We start from the raw sequence: 22,241 nt of genomic DNA on the forward strand, positions 1-22,241 counted from the left end.
CTGACCAAAGCCTTATGTTTTATGCTAAGCTAGGTGGCTCCTGGTTCCACAAAGCCAGGCAGTCTATGCTCAAAAACAAAGCCCTCATCCTACACAACCAAACTCCATCTTCTGCGGGCCCAGTGCTTGACCAGGAAGGTTGCACTGTGTAAACTGTGTGGAACAGGCAGGGTCAGCAAAACTTTGTCCCTTCTCTAGAATGCAGTGAGTGACTCTAGAAGCCTGTAGGGCAGCACCATGGGGAGCATTCTCCAGAGGGACAAGCCTCATCTGGAAGGTAGAGATAACAGTTTATAAATTTATCTATAAAGCCAGCAGTTTATAAAGTTCAGTTTATAAAGCTGTTTCACATGCATTATCTCGCAATTACCTTTTTTTTTTTTTTTTAAGTAATGTGTGCCAAATGCTAATCTAACACCAGCTGCTATTCCATGTCAGCACAGAATCTTCCTTTAATTCTGAGCAGTGCTCTGGGGTAAAGTGTCATATTTTCCACGTTACAGACATATTCTGAGGGTGAGGAATGGTGAAGTGGACCCCCAATTAAGGGTAGAGGCCACTGCTCACCCGGGGCAGCCTGATGAATAGCAATAAATGTAAAATAAGATGATCCTGGCAAGTGTTTTGAAAACCATAACCAAATAGAAACATGTTTCATCTTTTTCCCAGGGTCCTGGGAATATTAAAGTGGCTGCTTGAGAGGATGAGTCCCCAGATAGAAATGATAATAGAGACTATCTTTGCACGCGTGTGATTATCCGCTGGTTTCACATGGCTAAGGACCCGTCAAGGACTAACAAAAGCCTCGTGACTGCTGAAAAGGCAAGTTTTGCCTTCTCACTTTGCAGAGAAGAAACAAGGCTGAGAGGAGCTCAGGGTCGCGGAACTTCTAGGAAGTGAAAGTGCGGTTTGAGTGGGCACACTGACACTTCCAGACTTTCTGCCCGGGGCTGGCCTCTTCTTATTTTACCAAGTAGGCCCCCAGGTTCAGAAAGGCTGAGTCATCTCCAGCGCTTGGAGTCGGGGACTCCCCGGCTTTGCGGCCCCGGGAGCGGGTCCCCGTGGGGGTCTTCGGGTGGGAAGGAGCTTCCATGGGGGAGTTTATCCATGGGGGTGGTCTCCGGGGGGGCATGTCTCCGAGCTCCACGCGGCCGTGATCCCGCTGAGAGGAATGGGCACCGACGCCGCCGGCTGGCCTGGGGTGGGGGGGGCGTCCCTGCAGCTGTGGACCACTCGGACCCTCTTCAGGACACAGCCCGAGGGTCTGGCTGCCAAGCCGGGACAGGAAGGCCACGTCCCGCCTCCGCGCCGCAGAAAGCGCAGGAAGTGCGGGGCTGCTGGCCGAGACCGACCGGAGATCCGCAAGAGCGCCCCCGCCCGCGGCCCCGCCCCCCGCGCCAGCCTGGGGAACACCCGGGATGTTTGTGCGCGTGCGCGGGGCGTGTTTGCGGCGGAGAGTCGTGGCGGTGCGGCAGTGCCGTCGGTGAGTACCGGGGCACCCTGCGGGGCGGCGGGAGTGGAGGGCCCGGGGCCGGGGGTAGGGGGAACACAGGTGAGGGGGGCGAAGGTGTGGGCCGGAGGCGGGCCCGGAGCAGAGGGCGCTCTGGAATCCCAGGTAAGAGGCCGAGGACCCCGGGCGAGGGGGGCGGGAGTGTGGGCGGGGTCCAGGGATACCTCCAAGTGGTCGATGTGTCCCGGTTCTCGCCTTGCTGGTGGGCGTACAGACCCCAGGCCGTGCCGCCCACCAGCCATGCCGCGTCCCCAGCGGCCTCTTCCCGAGCCCGTGGGACGCGTTCCAGCCCCCGCAGCCCGGGGTTCTTAGTGCGCGCGTGTGCTCCGTATCGGGAGGGTGTTTGGTGGGCGTGAGAGGCTCCTAACGAGTACACTGAAGCTTGGGATCCCTTGAGCTGGTGGGCATGCAGGAGGAGGGAAGGGACAGCTGAGGTGACGCAGTCACCCTTAACCTCACTCCCCACAAACCTGCCTAGCAGGTGTGATGTGCACACCTGTGTACGGGTGAGGCTTGGAGAGGGCTCCTTCAGAGCCACAAAGTGCCATCGGAGCTCCTGTCATAGCCCAGCCTCATCACGGGAGGTGTCCCACGTGGATGTGACCTCCACTGGTCACGGGTTTAGCTGGGGTGAGGCGGTGCTGCGTCGGCTCATCTATGGCGTGAGAGGAAGCGGGGTACTGGGTCACATCACTGCTGGAGGGTGGGAGGGGGTTGGGGCGCTGGGTCAGGTCAGCAGGGGGCGGGAGGGGCAGGGATCTGGGCCCTTTCACCGGCTGTTCTGGGGTGGGTTGTGGTGTTCGTGGTGGGGAGAGGAGCTCTTGTAGATTCTGCTCTAAGTGGTTTTTCATAGAAAGACTGGGGAGAGGTGGCTGTTTCTAACTCCAGTTTTAATTTACCTTCTATGTGAAATCTGTAACTGTCCACTTTCTGCCAATCTCATTTTTATATCTTGTTTTTCTTTTTACTTAAAAATTTTCAGGAAGATTATGAGAAGGAAAAAGCAATGATGAAGGAAATATCAGTGACTGAGGGAATATGAGACAGCTACTGCTGCCCACTGAACTTTGTTCTGTGCCTTCCTTGAGAAATAACACTAATAGACTGGCCATAGTTATTAGAGAAGTTGCCCCAAGCATCCAGTTTCCCTAAAAAGAGCTAAAATAACAAGTTCACTTGGTGGCTTCAGAGTTGTTCACTACAGATTATTTTATGATAGTGAGAAACTAGGAAAAAAAAAAACATAATAGGGCAATTTACATGTTTACTTACTGTATGCCCTATTACGTAGTAAGTACATCCCTATGATGGAGTCTCCACAGCCACTGGGAATCATGTTGTAAAAGAGAATTAACAAGGAAATGTAGCTATATGTTGCTAAAAGGAAAGAAACAGGCCACAGGGCACCTTATATACTTTTATCCCCTATTACAAACAAAGGAAAAATTAATGTCTAGAAAAATGGTTGACCGAGCAGATACCAAAAAATAGTGATAGTGCTTAGAGCTAGGTAGAAGGATTTTTTTTTTTTTTTTTTTAAAGATGACCGGTAAGGGGATCTTAACCCTTGACTTGGTGTTGTCAGCACCACGCTCAGCCAGTGAGCGAACCGGCCATCCGTATATGGGATCCGAACCCGAGGCCTTGGTGTTCTCAGCACCGCACTCTCCCGAGTGAGCCACAGGCCGGCCCAGGTAGAAGGATTTTTATGCTTATTTTTATTTTCTGAATTTTATTATTATTCAGCATGTATTTCTTTTGATTTTAGGAAAAAAATATTTTCACAGACTGCCAATGTATAAATTCTCAAAATGTTAGAAATATCATTCTCATGCAGACAGCCCATGTCAGGTTACATTTAACTCATTAATGAAGGACCCAGCAGGATGACAATGCCAGTTCACAAGAGAGTACACAAAACTAGGATTTTTGTAGTGAGTGAGTAAGACGAATGCTGAATAAGATTGCTAGGTTAGAGGCAAAATTGGTGAATATCCTACTGTGCAATAAAATCATAGGCTTTGGGATTATCTTTTCTTCTGGGTGTAAAGGAAAATTACTGAAGCTTATCACTGTTCTATAGGTTAACCTCTCACTTTACAGATTGTGAAATATCTGGGTTTCCATGGATGGTAAATAGTAAGTGTAATTATTTCTCCTAGAAAGTCAAATGATCCTCAGCAGGTTTGTAAAGCAGTGATCTAGCATGGTGGAAAAAAAAAGCATGCAACTGTTTCTTCTTTTTGACTTCATTTCCAAGTTTTGGATAAATTATCTTAACCCAACACAAAAATGCTGATATTTGTAGCAATTTAGCCCCCAGTGAACAGGAAGAGTTCACAGATGCATTACAGAGTGAAAGGATCCTAGTGGCCACTGAGTCCCAGTTCCTGGTGACTCAGCTGCCTGGTCACACTGCAGCACTGGAACTAGCACTCTTATTTGTTTGCATTCAGATTTTTTAATAATGCTCAGTCTAGTGCAATAGAACAGCTTAAGCTACCAAATCTTGTAAGAGAAAGGATAAGATGAGGTTTATAGATACATTTTTCCCAAAGAAAATGAAGATCTGCACAGAGTCAGGAGATGGGGTTGTCAGCTGGTGCTGAGATGCCCCTGTCAGGAGTCACTTCTCTCCTGACTCTGGTTCCTCAACAGTGAGATGAAGGGGCTGAAGTGGAAGGGCTTCAAAGCCTTCCAGATTGAAAGAACACAATGAATCTGTGCTGTTCATTCTCCATTTTTACACATAGAAGGAACAGTGACTTCTAGCTGTGCTTTATACTTTATGCTTCAGGCAGTGTGAAGAAGTCCTTAAGTCTGGGCCTTGACATGAGGCTGGCCTGTGGGAGTGAGATGGTGGTGACCCCAACATCCCTTTTTGCCCATCTGAGGTGAGAGGGATGTGGTCGGGTCAAGGAGCAGAAATAGAAGCAAAAGGAGAACTCGAGCTCTTCTCACACCATGTCTTTGCTGCCTATAGGAACAAGACCTATCCATGCTTCTGTGGTACCCACCTGGTGACTCAGGGTGACTGCAGCTGTTCCCAGTGTGACATGGTGACACCATGGAGGGGCATCAGGGCTCTGCAGGACTCGAGGAAAGGCTGACTGGCTGCCCATGCTGGATCGGCTTTCTACCCTCATGGCTCAGAGAGTTGAGGAATTCACCTTGTTCCTTCATTCCCGGCTAGAGGATGCTGATTGGTGCTAACCAAACTCAGAAACCCACAGTAACAGGTTAGACCAGAACAGCACTGGCTTGCCAGCCACAGCTGTATAGGAACATGCCTAATCAGGAGGTTTGGAGCAAGGAATAGGAAGAGGGGGAATTGTTTATAGGATTTGAGAAGGTAGTAAGCATTCCAGTTTTTATAACCTGTTGTTGCTGTGTCTCTAATTGACACTGCTCTGTGACTACCAAGAGGGTTTGCCTGGTCTTAGCCCTGGCTCACCTGTTTCTGTATCAGTGGCTGACCTTAACGTGTCTGCAAGTCTTTCTTTAGATATGATAGTATCTCCAAAAAGGTGCCTAGAAGGTTTGAAGACCTGGAAGCCATTCTCTCTTCTGGTAAAGACTAAATAAACTAGTTTGAATGTGCCTGGTACGCGGTGCTGGTGTCCTGGAGTCCTGCCCATCCTGACCAAACTAAAACCTTCCTGAGGTTACACTTGTACTCATCGCTTCCACTGGGGTGCACATGTGTCACTGCTTTATAGGCAGAGCTTTTCAGAGTCAGGAGGACCCTCCCATCTCAAGGCAAAGGTCCCACAAAAGTTAGCTGTCTTGGTTAAGAGCATGTTGATGTAATTGTGGCAAAATGGGAACCGTGACCTGGATCTCATGACTGACTTGTGGAAAAATACAAGAAGAAATTTTAGGAGGAGGCCATATTTTAGCAGTTTACAGTTTTGTGCAGCGTAACACTTTTAATGGATTACCATTCAGTTCTTGAGAGTGAGGCCTCCTTTCTGCCCAACCTGATTTTCTTTAACCTTAATGACTGCCCGCCCCCCGCCCCACCGCCCCCAGCATTAGACTTCACTTGAAATTGACCTGCACCTGTAAAGCGTATGGGGGTTACAAGGTGACTTGCTGCAGACTGTATACCAGAGCCAAGTGCTCTTGCCAGCCTCTTAATATAATGTTAAACTTGATCCTTGTACAAATTAACTTTAAGTGTAAATAAACTGGAGTTTTGCTGTGACATGACCAGAGAGGCATGGGCCATGCGGTGTTCGTTGTGGACAGAGCAGCCTCTCAGTCATCACCCATGACCTCCATCAGAGAAAACTCCTGTTTGCCCTGAAAACACACATCAGGGGCTGTCAGAATCTAGAGAGAACAGTCTTTTCCCCCCGAATCAGATTTCTGTTCACACAGAGCTAGGCTGTATTAAAGCTGCAGTGTTCATTGAGAAACAGAGAGGAAAACAAACACTTCTGTTTTGCCTTTGATATGTGACCATTATCAAATTCAAAAGTTAAATGGCTGGCCGGTTAGCTCAGTTGGTCAGAGTGCGGTGTTGTAACACCAAGGTCAAGGGTCTGGATCCCCCATACCAGCCAACCCCCCCAAAAAAGAGTTTAGTAGTTATAAATGTTTCCTTTGTTGTTTGCATTAGGTCCCAGAACTTGGACTCAGTGTACACTTCAGTGAGCTGGTGCTTTCTGTGTTGGTGGGGTGTGTGGCTGAATAATGATTTACCATTTTTTGCTGAATTGCCACCATGGATGAACAACTAGTTTAATGCTTGTGGCCTGAGTCCTGCTACCCCCAAATCAGTCAGCTCTGTGTCCCCCCCACCCCCGAGAATGGAGGGTTCCCATGGTATGGGAGGAGCTTGGTTGCTCTCCAGTCCTGCCCTTAACTTACCGTGTGTGGGTGTTAAAAGTCCTCCCCTCTCTGAGGAAGTACCAAGTCGGGGTGAGTCCTGCAAACTGCGGGCAAGGACGGTGCGTGGGTGGGAATTGAAGGCCAGGCTTCTGATGCTGCTTTGTCAGTAACCAATTCCGCGGCCCCCATTCTATGCATTGGGTGTCTGCCGTGTAAAATGAAAGTCTGGAATAGGTAACTTCACAGCTTCCTAACAGTTTTGAGAATTTGAGGCTCTGCTTTTTGTAGTTTGGCAAACAAGACAAATCCAAACCTAGGTAAATTTTACCACTTGAGCGTAATTTAGAATCTGTTCATTTATTCAACATATATTTCTTGAGCACCTACTGTGTGCCAGGCATTGTATCAGGCAGTGGGGTGCAATGATGGACAGGCAGATACAGCCTGTGCCCATAGAACTTGTTGTCTAGTGGAGGTTAGGACTAAATAAGCAATTGCAGTGCGTTTTAGGTGCTATAGTGGTGAAAATACAGGTGCATCAGTAGCTTGTAGCAAACGTACTTAGCCTAGTCCATGGTGCTTCCCCTAGTCTGGGAGGAGCAAATGGCCCTTACGCTAAGGCTGAAAGGTAGGATGGAACTATCTAGGGTGGGGCTTGGGATAGGGGGACCAAGGTAAAGATTTCTAGGTAGAGGGCCCAGCATCAGCAAAGTCCAGAGTGAGGGAGAACGTGATGTTCAAAGAACTGTAGGGTTGTAGCATAGAGTGAGAGGCAGGGCAAGAGTGAACCTGAGAAGGTTGGATGGGTCATATGCTGAAGACTCCCATAGGTCACGGTCATGAGTTCAGACTTACTCTACTGGCATTGGGAAGTCATTCTAGGGTTTAAACCAAGGAAATAATGTGAGGAATAGGAGCACAGATTCTTATGACATTCTTGTAGTGTTAACTTATGGTATAAAACAAACAAGATGACTGTCTTCTAATGGAGAGGCAGGAAAGTTCTTAAGTATGTTGGAAATAAAATGTGAAGCCTATTTATGTGATCATCACGTTTTGATAAACTTCAGTTAGTACAGGAAATGGATTGGTTGTGATAGCAGAAATATAAAAAGTAAATGAAAGACAACTTCTGTTTTTACATTGCTGCAGGGAAAAGTTATTGATTTATTTTAATTGAACTTATTTTTGAATAGGTAAATACATCCATATGGTTTATATTTTCCCTGCATGGAGGCAGCCACTGTCATTAGGAGAAAATGAGTTTTTGAAACAGGGTACATACTGATAAACTATATCCATGGCTCTTAGGTTAAGTTATCATTATGTACTTATCAGTTTAGGGGAATCTTTTCATGGTTAAAATAAGAATTGCCATGTTGAATTTGAGAGTTAGAGTATATTCTGTAGTCCAGGGTAGGGCTTGGGTTTCAGCAGGCAGGTACTTTTCTTGGATTGGTGAGAGCTATCTGGAGTCACATGAAAGATGCTCAGTGGATTTAACAAATTAGAGTCCGTGATCTGTTCATGGGGTCTGTCCTGGTTGTCTGAGGATGGGCCAGCAGTTGTGTGGGAGCATCTTCAGGTCGAATCCAGGGCTCGTTTTAGATGGAATAATGAGAACAGAGTTTAGACCATTTGCAAGTTAACAGACTAGACCTGAGGACTTATTTTTTTCTCTACTGTTTATGAGGATTTCTGAATGGCTATAAGTAGTGATAATCATGATATTAAAATACCCATCTGAATATCTGTGCCAGATATTGCTTTAGTCCCTTGACATTCATCACCTCTGTTGGTGCTCATGAGGAAACTGAGGCACAGAGAAGCCCAAAGGCCATGTTACCAGTAATTGGCAGAGCAGAGATTTCAACCCGGGAGTGCGTGGCCCTGATGGCCCTGATGTTCCATGGATTGTGGTGGAAGCATGGTGATGTTCCCAAATAGCTTTTCCACACATACTGTGGAGCATCCAGCTGTTGTTCTTGTCTCGAGTTCTAGAAGTAAGATCTCTAACAAAATATATTACAGTGTAATCATTTAAATGTGTTTTGTCCTGTGGAAACTGAATTGTTTAACTGGTCAACACACTGCTGTGAGAGCTGACTCTAGTTTGTAGAAGATCAGTAGGAAGACCATAGTACCATATGTTCATGTTAGCAACATTTCTGCCTCCTGTTCGTGGCTGTACCTCTTTATCTTTAATCTTATTTTCTTTTGTTTTCCTGTACTGCAAATAGATGTTATCTTGCTGTGTTTATGTATCTTTGTAAATGAGTAGGATTAAGGTACATTATTAAAACAAATATTTTTTATTTTAACGTTTTTGTATTAGTGGAATAATGATGTGTCCTAGCTTCTGTTTAGACAACATAAAGTGAATTATCTTTTTCTTCAGATTGAAGGTGGATACATGAAGATCCCAAAGACAGCTGCACTGACTTTATTTTCTTGGGCCAGACACAGTGTAGGGCCCAGAAGCCCTGTGTTGCTTCCAGGATACCTTTGGTATACAATTTAGGACAATGAATCCTGTGAGTGATGGGGGCACATCAGAGAGCATTTTTGACCTGGACTATGCATCCTGGAAGATCCGTTCAACCCTGGTGGTCGCTGGCTTCACCTTTTACCTGGGTGTGTTCGTGGTCTGCCACCAGCTGTCGTCTTCCCTGAATGCCACGTACCGCTCTTTGGTGGCCAAAGAGAAGGTCTTTTGGGACCTAGCAGCCACACGTGCTGTTTTTGGTATTCAGAGCACCACCGCTGGCCTGTGGGCTCTGCTGTGGGACCCTGTGCTTCATGCTGACAGGGCGCTTGGTCAGCAGAACTGGTGCTGGTTTCACGTCACAACGGCCACTGGGTTCTTTTTCTTTGAAAATGTAGCAGTTCACCTGTCCAACTTATTCTTCCGGACATTTGACTTGTTTCTGGTTGTCCACCATCTCTTTGCCTTTCTTGGATTTCTGGGCTCAGCGATCAATCTCAGAGCTGGCCACTACTTAGCTATGACCACGTTGCTTCTGGAGATGAGCACCCCCTTTACCTGCATTTCCTGGATGCTCCTAAAGGTAAGTGTGTCCTCCACAGTGTGTGGTTCATATGCAGCTTCTGTACTCGACAGCAGGAGATGAAATGCTAAGCAGAGTACCTTACACATTTGATCACTGGTTAGAACTTCACTGTGGACCATGAATTCATCAGCAGACTAAATTACAGCACATAGATTCAGTAATAAACTCATTTGGGTTGAATGCCATTTACTTAATTTTAAATCAGGTTTCCTACTCCTTAAGAAAACTCAGTAGATCTTTTGACTCGGTAGATGGTTTTTGTAAGCCCTACAAACATGATTTTTTTCCTTTTTTTCAGTACTTTAAAAGAATTGAAGTAATATATATGTGTGCCCACATAGCTTTTTTGCTTTTTTATTTTTTGGATGAGGTTGTTTTACTAGTGATTACAAGTGTTGGAACCTAGCATAGTTTTTTGTCTAACTTTATTTCCTTTTTGGTTTTGAAATGAGAATCAAGATCAAATATAGAGGATATGTCAAAATGTTCTTCATGTTCAATACTTTTTAAAAAATTATTTTTTAGCACAGATTGTTGCCATCGTTCATGACACATTATATTGTTCACAGGATGTTTTATATGAATCTTGAAATACTGCTAAAGTTTAACCATTCACACAAATGGATGTGTTATTGAGCACTTCCTGTACACAGAACACTGTGGCAGGCTTTGAGAGGAAAAATAAGTATAAAATATCATTCCTGCCTTCAAGGTCTAGTTGGGTAGATGGTATAAGGCCATCATAAGTGAATTAACACTATACATGGTACAGACTATTCCTACATAACAAACACTTATGGAAGGCTGGTGATGTGTCAGGCACTATGCTGGGACCTGGGAATTCAAAGAGAAACATTCCTGTTGTCCTCCAAGCTGGCCCCATCTGATGCCAGAACAGGAGGTATGAGTATGGTGACGGGAGTGTGTAGAGAGCGTGGAGGCCCCAGATGGGGCCCTGCGCACCTGGGAGGAGAGAGCGAGGCCCATCTGAGTCATGGCCAGTGAATGAGGGTGAGCCAGGCACAATCATCATCAGAGCAGGACATTGTGGAATGGACACGGAAAAAAATTGTGCCAACCACAGGCTAGTGATGTGCCTGGAGAGATTGTCATGAGCGTGTGATTTGTGTGAGGTGTTTGGGGTCAGGAATGATTTGAGTAGATCTTATCAGGGAGGATGGGTTGGAACCATGGATTGATTGAAAGAGCCACTTAAATGATCCAGCCACTCCTGAGATTTCTTGCTGAGCAAACGAATGAAGATGAAGCTGCTGGTTTAAGTGTGGGGTCACTTAGGTAAGATGCTGTGACTGGGACCCCATCAGCGTCCCATGCACGTCTCTTTTTACTGCCCACATCACATAATGTTTCGGTTTTCTCCTTCTGGGTCCTCCACAAGAGTGGAGGCCTTTTGAGGACAAGGCTAGGGGCTGTGATTTTCTCTGTTCCTCTGGCTTGAGTGCAGTGCCGGCATCGGAGTCGGGGGTGGAGTGAAGGAGTACGTGCTAGAGAGAGTGACACTGTATCTTACGCATTCCTCCCACCCCTGGAACACGAGGCTTCAGGAGTAACTCAGCCGTGGCAGAAGATAATGTTCTTGAAGGGAAAGCAGAGGAACCCGTTCACACTGCTGTGCCAGACAATGTGGTAGACAGTTACCCAAACTAAAACCCACAAGATCGTATGCTTGGGGTAAATTTAGGTGTTTTGAGAAATAGGTTAATAGTTATCTTTGATTTTTATTATTTTTTGTTGCAATTTCTTTTTTTAAAAAAAAGAAAGAAGTCTTTCCTATCTCTCTAGTCCTCAGGAGAAATCAGTGTTGGATAGTCTTATGCATATTTTTCCTGAGTTTTGCCTCTGCTTCTCCTGGAGCCAGGTGTGGGGACAGCACCCCCTGCAGGACTCGCTAAAGCAGAGTCAGGAGTGTCTCCAGCAGTTCTCATTCCTTAGGTGGCGTGGTGAGGTCTGGTCTCCTCAGCATCTTTAGGCAGAGAACAGGCTCCAGTAGTGGGGTGACCACTAGAGAGAGACTTTATTTGTGGATTTTGCACATTCCCTAAAGTTAAGATACTGTTTCAGTGGGATGGAGAAAGGGTTATCTGCGTGTTCACTTCTCACCCTATTTATGTTTACTACACAAAGCCAGCAGACCCCAAAACAGAAAATTATATCCTAAATTACCATAGCTTAGGGTCAGTAAATCTAGATAGTTATAATTTTTGGTTCTAGGTCAAATGCTACTGTTGTAAGTAAATGCTGTGTCTATAATATTGAAATTATTTTAAGCTTTTAATAAAGCTGAAAGATTCTTGATTGGGAGGGCATTAGGATCCAAGACTCCCCCCCCCGCCCCCAATCAAGGTCTGATTAGATCAGAACTAAAAGGTAAAAATCAAGACAAAATGTCACCACTAATTTAAGATGGGTTTATAAGTCAAGCACAATGGCTTGTTCTTAGTGTTTCCTTCTTGGATATGATTCTTAAATGTTGTTTAGAATTACTAATAAATGAATTACATAGGACTCAAACATCTAAACATAATTCATCCACAGACTCAGTAGTCCATAATATAAATGAAGTGGTATAAAAATTGTCAGTTTTTATATATTTGATGTGTATGTGTGTGTGTGCACGCCTGTATATGTAAATATGCACAATAACTGCTAGACTATGAAGCTTTGCTTTGCACATGTTATGTTGCAGATTTTATTACCTGTACCCAACTTTTTTCAAAGTATTTGATGACATTGACTACAAAATTTTAGTTCCTGAGAAGGCCAAAGAACTTTCAGTTCTCAAGCTTTGAGTTTTCTAAACTTATGAGTATACTACTATATAAGTAGCAGTTCATGTTTCTGATGTGAGTATTAATTTAAGAAGACCATTTTTATTAAGTGGGGAAAATAATGGAGAAGAGCCCTTTGTTTTGTGAATTGTGAGGGAAAAGCCAGGTGAAATGACGACTAAGCTTGTGAGAGCCAGTGCCTGCTACAGGAATAAGATGTAGAGGTGATGAGGTATGTCATCCTAGGCACGCTGAGCGCAAGGTGCACCCTACAGTTTGTAAATGCGCAGTGCCTTCTGGCTACTGCAATGGGTCAGTCTTTTCCATGTTAGGCCTTTAAAACATCAACTCTTACATGTTTTTGTCTTAGGAAAAATTTTTTTTTTTTTTTTTTTTTTTTTGCTAATTGTAAACTTTAGTGAATGCTGTGTGTTCTCATGAGTAGTAACTGAGTAATGCATCAGGCTCTATGCCACGCACTGGGGCATAACAAGAACAATTCACAGTCCTCTGGAAGATGGAATCTATGAGGGGCATACATGCATATGGCCATGCTTCAGTACATACATGATGAAAGAAGGTTCTGGAAGGTAGAATCTGTGATGGGCAGATGTGAATGTGGTTATGTTCTGTTGAGTCCATTTTGGACATATCCTGGACCATCTGGTGATAGAGTCCTTTACTGACAGCCTTTGGCAGAAACAAGTATGGGTGTGCTCTGGGCTGAAGGTGCGGACCCCTTCATTAGTCTGTGGTCCATTCCTGGCCCCGCCACCCCCACTGCCTACTGTGTGACCTCGGGCAAGTTACTTAACTCTCCTGGTCTCAGTCTGCTTGTTGGGAACCAAGGTGTTGTGAAGAGTGAGCAAGTCAAGTGCGGATGTCAGTGCACAGACACAAGGGCTCCTGTCCTCCTTCAGAGATGCTGGTGACTGCAAGATGGTATCAGCTGTGATTAAAGACTTCTAAGGAGAAAAAAGTGAAACATTCAGTGTGGAAGAGGTACACATCTTACCTGTGAAATGTGGTGGCAGTAACAAGAATATCACCTTTGGTGTCCTGATTTCCTGGGGGGCTCCTGGCAGGTGTTTGGATCATGATTTCACTGTCCTGACTCCTCAAGGAGAGCCTTCAGCTGCCTACTGAATTTGGAGTTAAATTGTGGGTATAAATTTAAAAGGAATATTAGCGGTTCCTATTTCTATAAAGATTATTTTAGCATTTTTCTTCACAAGAAAAGAATGTTTAAATAAAAACTGCTTTAGCATATTCTTATTGTGAAAAATGTAATTAACACAGAAGTGCAGAAAGGTACAAGGAAAAACTAAAATTCACTGATAATCCACTCAGAGGCAATTACCATTAACTTTTTTTGGTGTGAGCCTTTCAGTCTTTTTTTTTTTTTTTTTGGTCTGGTTATGTAAGCATATGCAACTGTATCACGAGGCCCCATCCTCTCTCTCTGTCTTATTCTACATGCTATTTTATAATGCCATGGACATCTTTCCATAAAAGTGGAGATTTATTTAGCCACGTCATCATTTTGAATGGTTCCATAGAACGGCTTTGCGTGCTACACACTGATTTAATCACGGGTTGTGGAGCATTTCGGTTGTTTCCTGTTTTCTCCTGCTCTTATGAACAGTGGCTCCAGGGACCATGATATGTTGTACATACATTTTATACACTCTTCTGGTTATTTTCTTAGAATAAATTGCTAAAACTACAAGTGCTGCATTTAAGGTTATTCCCAATTTATATTTGTATATAAATTGCCCAGAATATCCCCTAGAAAGGTAATGATTATTTATACTCTCACTAAAAGAATGAAAAGATCCTTTTTTCACAATTTCTGCAACATTAGCTATTATCAATCTTTGTAATTGTTGCAAGTCTAATTAGAAAAAAATGTATCTTTAATTTTTATCTCTGATAGTGTTATTGAACATTTTTTTCATGTTTGACATTCCTTTTTTTTTGTTTTTTGGCGGCTGGCCAGTACAGGAATCTGAACTCTTGACCTTGGTGTTATAAAGCTACACTCTAACCAGCTGAGCTAACCAGCGGGCCCTCATCATGTGTGACATTCTTATTTGTTCTATGAATTGTTTTGCTTATCCTTAACTTTTGCCCATTTTTTTTTTTTTATTGTGGTTGGCTCTTTTTTTGATCTTTGCAAAAACTTTTAAAAGTCTTTGTCAAATGTCAGATATTTTACCTTGCATTCTGTATTAGTCCATTTCTGTTGCTTATAACAAAGTACTTGAAACTGGGTGATTTATAAAGAAAACAATATTTATTGCTTACAGTTTCTGAGGCTGGGAAGTCCAAAGTCCACCTGGTGTGACAGCAGTGACCCAAGGGTCTCACATTGCAAGATGGTGGAAGCAGAGAGAGCAGAGAGAGAGAGCCAAGAGAGTAGAGCATCCTCCTCATTCACTCTCTTTTTAAAGCCCTCAGAACCACGCCCCTGGCCACCATTACTAATCCATTCACTACTGCACGGTCCTACAATCCAATCATTTCTTCAAGGCTCCAAACTTTCAATTACCATAATAGGATTTTCCACCCTCTTAACAGTCACAGTAGGGGCTAAATTTCTAATACATAAAATTTGGGGAGCACAATTCAACTTCAGTGAGTTTTGGGGGGACATAATTCAATCAACTTACACATTCTATTAACTTTTTTTTTATCGTTTAGAAACTGTCAGTTTTTAACTTGTAAGATTCATGATTCTAACATAATGTTCAAAAAGCCCTTTCCCACATAGTGATTACAAAACTGTTTCCTGTGCCACTGTTTAGTACTTTTTGGATTTTCTTTTTCTTTTAAACATTAATATTTAATACATTTGAAAATTATTTCTACGTAAGATGGGAAGTCATATCCAACTTGATCTTTCCCCTAAGGGGCTAGCCAGTTGTCCTAATAAAATTATATTGTTTATTATTTTGCTAGTGATTTGAATTGCCACCCAATATTAATTTTCCATGTGTTTTTATCTCTGCATTTTGTGTTGTCTTTTGCATTGGCAATGCATTTTTCATTTCTGAAGTTGTATATTTCATTATTTAGCAAGGTGTTCAGTCCTCCTGTTCTGTTGCAAACCTTCTGGTTTGTTCTTATACATTTACCCTGCCAGATGAGCTTTAAAATTATATTGTTAAGTTAATAAAAATACCAATGTGTTCCCTTAATCGGACTAAATCTATAGATGAATTCAGGGATGGAAGACATAACTCTTTAATATTTTCCCATCCAAGAACCTAACATGCCTCCTTTTTTATTCAAGGCTTCTTTAACGTTCCTCTAAGTTAATGGTTACACTCACATAAGCACTGGAAATGTATATGGAGAACTAAAGAAGTGAAATACACAGTCATTTCCTTGCTTCCATGCCCTGTAGCATTCTTGTGCCCCCAGCTCATTCTTAGGTGACACTGGGGCATGCAGGCGCTGAGAGCTCCACTGCTGCATCAGGGATGGGAGACACGGCATCTTCATCCCTGTTTGCTCAGCTTGGAAACAAACTGTCACTAAGTCAGAGGAGTCTGCATGTGGGAGCTGAGCCCCGATACAGCCAGCGGTGCAGTTGTCCAGCCTCACCTGTGTGTGGGCTCACTTGGTACTGCTGTTGTGGGTTTGAGAGAGCCATAAGATTGAGAACATGCCTGTGCCAAAACCCAGTATTGTCCTTCACCGCCTTTGGACTTGGTGATTGTGGCCAGTTGGCAGAGTGACCATACAATTTGTCACCCAAACTAGAAGACTTTTGAGAGTTAAAGGGGACGGCAGGGACTGCTTCAGGCAAACCGGGATCTAGTCACCCTGTGAACTGAAAACCGACTACAGTGTGACTTCTACTTTAGACGTAAGAATCTCTGAGAACTTGTAGCCTAACCTTGTAGTTTCACAAATAAAGAAACAAGTTAAAGCATCAAATCCTCACATTTGGTTTTATCTCATATCACTTAACTGTCCAAACTGATGACCACAGATTCTTCTGGTCTGAGTGAGTTTCTCCTCTGTCCCCTTTCATTTGGAGGCACCAGGTTTCTTTGGGATTCATACTTCCTTAGCTCTTATTCCTGTGTGTTCATCATACTTCAACATTATCAGCATCCACGGGAAGTGTGGTCACAACCCACCTTGAGGAGGCACTAGACGCAGGCTTGCAGTATTTCATTTGCGCCTGGGTTGGGAGTGAACTAAGCACTTGGTGAAGAGTGGCCTCAGGGTTTTCTGAAGGTGGCTTGTGCTGAGAGTGAGCAGCTGTGAGCCTCCTGGGAGACCATCAGAGTGTAGTGAGGCTGCACATGGGAGTCCCCTCAGGCCCTTCTGAGACCTCAGAAAGACATGCTTCGTTAGAGTTGTGTGAGGCACACTGGGCTTCTCCGTTCCAGTGGTCTTTCTCTACTAGTTTTCTTCACATTTATTTTTTCAGTCTAGACTTAGTAAAATATAATATACCTGGAATTTTAAATATTGAAAACTTCCAGAAGAAAAAGTTCAAGTTAGAATATTTGGGAGGCAAGTCATTGTCTTTGTTATCAGTGGCTGCCACAGCAAAATACCACAGACTGGGTGTCTTAAAAAAAAAAAACAGACACTTGTTTCTCACAGTTCTAGAGGCTGGAAGTCCAAGATCACAGTGCTGGCAGATTCAGACCTGGTGAGGACCCGCTTTCTGGCTTACCTCGCTGCCTTTTTGCTCTGTCCTCACATGGAGAGGAGAAAGAACTCTGGTTTCTTCCTCTTCTTGTAAGGAAGGACCTAATCCCACCATGAGGACCCCACCCTCATGACCTCATCCAACTGTAATCACCTCCCAAAAGCCCCACCTCTGAATATCATCACACTGGGAGTTAGACCTTCAGCATGGGAATTTTGAGGGGACACAAACATTCAGTGCATAACAGGTATTATGTACAGAAAACTTCATTATCATTGGTATTAGAGAAGAGCTTAGGTATGTCTGATCCAACAGTCATAGATAATTCAAAATTTTTAAAAAGTTATATTAAGGCAAATTCATAGTATTTCAAACAACAAATAAGTTTCTTGTTTTTCTTAGTCTATTTTTCCTACTTTTTTAAATACAATTTTTAAGGCAGTCCCTTAAGTCATTGATTCCATTGTTTCTTTTCTTTTCTTTTTTTTTTTTTTTTTGGTCAGAGCTGTGTGTATACATTTCTATGACATCAGGGGAGTAGAATTTCTGGGTTTTTTTTGGTGTAGTGACTCTTGGAAGTTGGTTTGCTGTGTTCTTTTCAAGTTTTAGCAGATATTGCTATAGTGAAACCAGTCTCCTTTACTGAGGGTCCTAAGGGTCGCTGCCCGACGTGCACCAGCCCACATCTTCCCTTGCCTGATCTCAGGGCGGTCCCTGCATCCCAGTGCCCCTGTCCTTAACTACTGAGTTTCCTTCCACAAATGCATGATAGTGTCCCCATCATGGGAAGGACCTGCTGGGGATGATTCTGCAGCTGGGGTTTGTCTGAGTCAGAGGAGGATGGAGAGGCTGGTGTGGAGGCAGCTCATGGGTCTGCACTGTGCTGGATTGTCCTGGCACTGATGAAGCCCTGCCACAAGGTCCTGCCTTGTGTCTGTGGTCTGATGGATGTAATCTGCAAGTTAATTATTCAGTTTTAGCTACAACTGCTCGAAACTAGTTTTAATGCAAATTTGGCATAATTCTAAGACAAGTCAATTTTGGCATGTATCCAAGGACTTTTGGGGTGAAAGTACTAAACAAACCAACCAGGAAATGTATTTCATCCTACACTTATTTCTTCTAAGAGATTTTTCTCCTGCTGTCTAGATATAGAAGATTGATATACATATGTCTTTTAGTTTTGCTAAATAAGTATTGCTTGTTTACTAAATATGTGCAAACTTAAGATAAAAAATAAGATTGGAGTGAGATTGAATTTTGCTTTAGGGAGCGGAAATCAAGAGCAAGATGAGCAGGTGAACAGTGAGCGAGGATCAAGCCCCCTGTTGGCTCAGGCCCTCTCATGCAGAGACAGTGGTCTTCTTTCAGAATTAAACCCCAATGAGAGCAGAGCCTTGGCAAGAAAATTCTATTGCTTTGAAGTGAATTTGTTATGTTTGGTGAGTAAGGAAGAAAATGCCTTTTTAAAGTGTGAAGAGTGAATTTTGAGGGTTACGTGCTGATACCTGCCTTTGTTTTGTTCCCCGCAGGCTGGCTGGTCCGATTCTCTGTTTTGGAAGCTCAACCAGTTGCTGATGATCCACATGTTTCACTGCCGCATGGTCTTGACCTACCACATGTGGTGGGTGTGTTTCTGGCACTGGAACGACCTGGTCAGCAGCCTGTATCTGCCTCATTTGGCACTCTTCCTTGTTGGGCTGGCCCTCCTTACACTAATCATTAATCCATATTGGACCCATAAGAAGACTCAGCAGCTTCTCAATCCAGTGGATTGGAACTTTGCACAGCCAGAAACCAAGAGCAGTTGGCCAGAAAGGACCAATGGTCAGGTGCTACAGAAGAAGAAGAGGACATAGCTGCTCGGCAGCCACCAGACGATTCCCGCAGTGCCAGCAGATAAGGCACACGGGATACTGCAAAGTTCCGTGAATAATGACTTTTGTGATAAAGGAGGTGGCGAATGTTTTGTGTTAGTTTTAAGTGCAATACTAACTTTCTCTTACATTAGTATTAATTTTGAAGTAGCCTCAACGTACTTTGAGACCCTGATTTGCCTTTAGGAACAGATTTTTGTCATCATAGTTTCTTTGACTGTTCTGGCTTATTCCTGAAAGCTTAACCACATTGGACCATGTTTTCCCAAGGCAGCGCATGCTGGTGAGGAGCGAGGACAGCTTTGTGTGGATACTTGAAGTGACTTCACACTGCCAGTGCCACACAGTGGGGCATGGTCAAGTCAGCATTGATTTTTTTCTGGTCACACACACTCCATGTGTCTTACTCAAAAGTTATATTCTTTTTAGTTGGAAAGAATTGGCCTAAGATAGAAAATAATATGATTTGTTACCCTTGTTAAAATTTCCCAGTGTATGAAATTTTAAAACCAGGGGTATAGCAGTGCCATCTTGTGGCAAATGGTATAAAGACGTTGTCATGGTGTAATGACCCTCCTGTGGGAGCAGAGGTGCCTTGGAGTTTGCCCATCCTGAGGTGGGTGTGGGGTGGTCTTGTGGGAGCAGAGATGGCTTGGAGTATGTCCACCCTGACATGGGTATGGGATGGTCAAGATGAAATCTTGTTAAGTTTTTGGTTTTAAATCAAGGAACCTATTTTAAAATGAGAATCTTTTATTGTGTTTGGTAATCAGATTTGTCTAGGTTTTAGGGCCATTTTTAATTGGCTAAATTGTCCATAGTTTCCCAGATTAGACCCGAATTCATTGGTTGGTGTTTCTCTGTAGATTTCAAGACAAGGTAGTAGTAACTTTATCCTACAAGCTATGGGGTAGACCTGGGCACCTCAGAGATCCTCAGCTGTAGGCCCCGGGCCCACAGCAGGTCTTTGCCATTGCCTGCCTGATGATGGGTTCTAAGGTACATTATTTTTACTGTGTTGGACCCAGATGCAGTTTATACATCAATTTAACAGTTTTATAGACATATGCAAATTTCATTTACCATCAGCGTGCAATTAAAATTCAAAGTTGATTTTTTATCCAAAGCACCTTTCAAGTGTTTGCGGAAAACATGTTTATTGCTCATGAAAATAATGTGTGACGTGTGCTTATTATGTATCATGGAACTCTCAGAATAGTGTATTTTATTACTGGTACTTGAACTTTATCGATTATATTTACGTCAAGATATATAATACCTATTTATCTCATTTTAAGAAATTATTTAAGTTTTAAACGTATCCAGCAAGTTGTATGCTCCTGAGACTGTTAGCTGAAAGCCCTGTAGCTCCTTGAGGCTCACTCTCTATGCAGTCATGTCCTTTCTTGTGGAATCAGCAGTAGCTGGTGTTTTTCGACTGGGCAGAAAGTTAATAAAGTAACTGATGTTTAGAGAGCCCAAATGATGTCATTTTCTGTCTCTCAAGATAAACTCACCTTACTGTTCATGTCATTGTGAATGTTTTATATAGCTTGGAGATATAAAATGTAATGAAAATTTTTCATGTGTCCAAATTCAGTTTGGAGTTTGTAGTGTTTAGTCTAGTTTTTATCTGACCTTCTCTAGGACTTGGACCTTCCCAGGGGATCATGCTTTACATCCTCTCTTAATAGACATGTTGTTTGGATGCAAAGAGACAGAAGTGCCATGGAGTAACACAAGCTTGCCCTCTCTGTCCGGTCTCACCCACACGTTGGTGCTGCATTCTGATCTGGGACTTCTAGTGAGTAGCATGAAGTCAAGGCTGTTTAAGAAAAGGCTTTTGAAATGTTATGATCTAGGACCCTTTTTCCCTTATTGCCCAGGGACTGGTAACACTTTCCAGATTGCACAGTGCTTTATCAGGGTCTTCACTAGCCTCAGTCCCGCCACCAGCCATGTGAGCAGATATGTCTGCAAAGGGGAGCTCATGCAAGTGACACTCGAGAGCCCAGTCGGTGTGAGCCTGGGCTTAGCCCGCTCAGCGGCCACACTGGCCTCTCTCCAGCTACACATGTGCTTCACGTGACTTGCACGTGGTCTGTTAGGAATTACAGCAGATGTTAAACCAGAAAGTTCACATAACAGGAGTTCTGGAGTCTCAAAAAATAGGAAGTTTGGGCAATATAGGCCTTAAACCGCCACCTGATGACAAGTGCTTACTCTTGATAGAGAAATATTTCTCCATACTCATGGTTTTGTTTTTTGTGGTTTTTTTCAAAATTGGAAAACAAACTGGGCCAAGGAGGTGGAGTGGTTCAAGAACCATGAAACCTAATGCATTTTCTTTGTGGAATGGGAGATTGTTTCTGCCCTCTCCACTGGCCCTGGAGGCAGTTGAGTCCCCTTTTTAGTTAGCGCCAAGCCTGTTTCTCTTCTCAGTATCCCAGTCTCCTCAAAGTATTGCTGGCGCTGCTGCAACATAGCTCATGATGGTGGCTGTTCAGTGTTCACTTTTTGCCTGGTACTGTGCTAAATAACATTTCTTATTTTCTTCACACTTGACAACCTGAACAAAGTAGGCACTGTTGATTCCACTTTACAGTTGAGGAGCCCGGAAGCTCAGAGACGTTGTGACTTGCCTGAAGTGACACACACAGCTGACAAATTACCACACCTATATTTGGGCTCAATCCCTGACTTCAGAACTGGGCTCTTAAGCATGTTATTTAGCAAAGAATGTAGTAAAAATGCCTGCCTGATCCTTCCCAGGAGCCTCAGTCCATTTGTGCTGCTATAACAAAATACCTGAGACTGGTAATTTATAAAGTGTAGAAATTTTTTTCTAGCAATCCTGGAGATTGGAAGTCCAAGGTGCCAACAGGTTCTGTGTCTGGTGAGAGCCCATTTCCTGGTTTGTGGATGGTGCCTTCTCTCTGTGGCCTCACATGAAGGAATGGAAGGACAAAAGAGGGCTGAAGCTGTTCCCTCCAGCACTTTTACAAGGCACTAATCTATTCATGCGGGCAGAGGAGGCCACACCTTTCAATACCACTACAATGATGATTATGTTTCAGCAAGAATTTTGGAAGGGACACATTCAAACCATAGCACCAGGTGAGCATGGTTACATCTTGTGTCGGAATTTCATGAGCTCTGTGAGGGCAGGGATTGTGCTTGTTTTGTTCCCTGACTTATTCCAATTTCCTGCTGTGGATATTCCTATCTCATGGAACAGCGCCCAACAACTGGTGAGCTAATGAATGAATGGCTGTAACGTGTCTGCCAACAGGGTCCTGTCAGAAAACAGATGGCAAACCTGAAAGGGTGGATGAAGAATGTTCGTTGAAGGGTGTATTCAAGATTAGGGCAGGGTTAGGAGGCTGGGGAACCACTTCCACCCTCCTGCAGGAGTGCCTGGCAGGACCGGTGGCCGTAAATGATGTTCTCATTAGAGAACCGTACTTGATGACAACTGGCCCA

At 43.8% G+C, this 22,241-nt stretch overlaps 1 protein-coding gene across 4 annotated transcripts; it reads left to right on the forward strand.

Annotated features, from left to right (window-relative positions):
• The first annotated feature begins 1,435 nt into the window (after nucleotides 1–1,435).
• Nucleotides 1,436–20,234, forward strand: CLN8 (CLN8 transmembrane ER and ERGIC protein). Of its 4 annotated transcripts, none has more exons than XM_063115428.1 (4): nucleotides 1,451–1,483; nucleotides 4,494–4,749; nucleotides 8,745–9,414; nucleotides 18,414–20,234. In XM_063115428.1, exons 3-4 carry the CDS (start codon nucleotides 8,872–8,874, stop codon nucleotides 18,738–18,740), a joined length of 870 nt encoding a protein of 289 aa, XP_062971498.1. In that variant the 5' UTR covers nucleotides 1,451–1,483; nucleotides 4,494–4,749; nucleotides 8,745–8,871; the 3' UTR covers nucleotides 18,741–20,234. The 4 variants fall into 4 exon arrangements, with proteins under 4 accessions (XP_062971506.1, XP_062971498.1, XP_062971514.1 ...); XM_063115418.1 differs by lacking the exon at nucleotides 1,451–1,483 and adding an exon at nucleotides 1,569–1,615; XM_063115436.1 differs by lacking the exon at nucleotides 4,494–4,749 and having other exon boundaries at nucleotides 1,436–1,483.
• Nucleotides 20,235–22,241: the final 2,007 nt, after the last annotated feature.

Source organism: Cynocephalus volans, chromosome 1, assembly GCF_027409185.1.
Source record: "Cynocephalus volans isolate mCynVol1 chromosome 1, mCynVol1.pri, whole genome shotgun sequence".
In the NCBI taxonomy this organism is placed as follows: domain Eukaryota; kingdom Metazoa; phylum Chordata; class Mammalia; order Dermoptera; family Cynocephalidae; genus Cynocephalus; species Cynocephalus volans.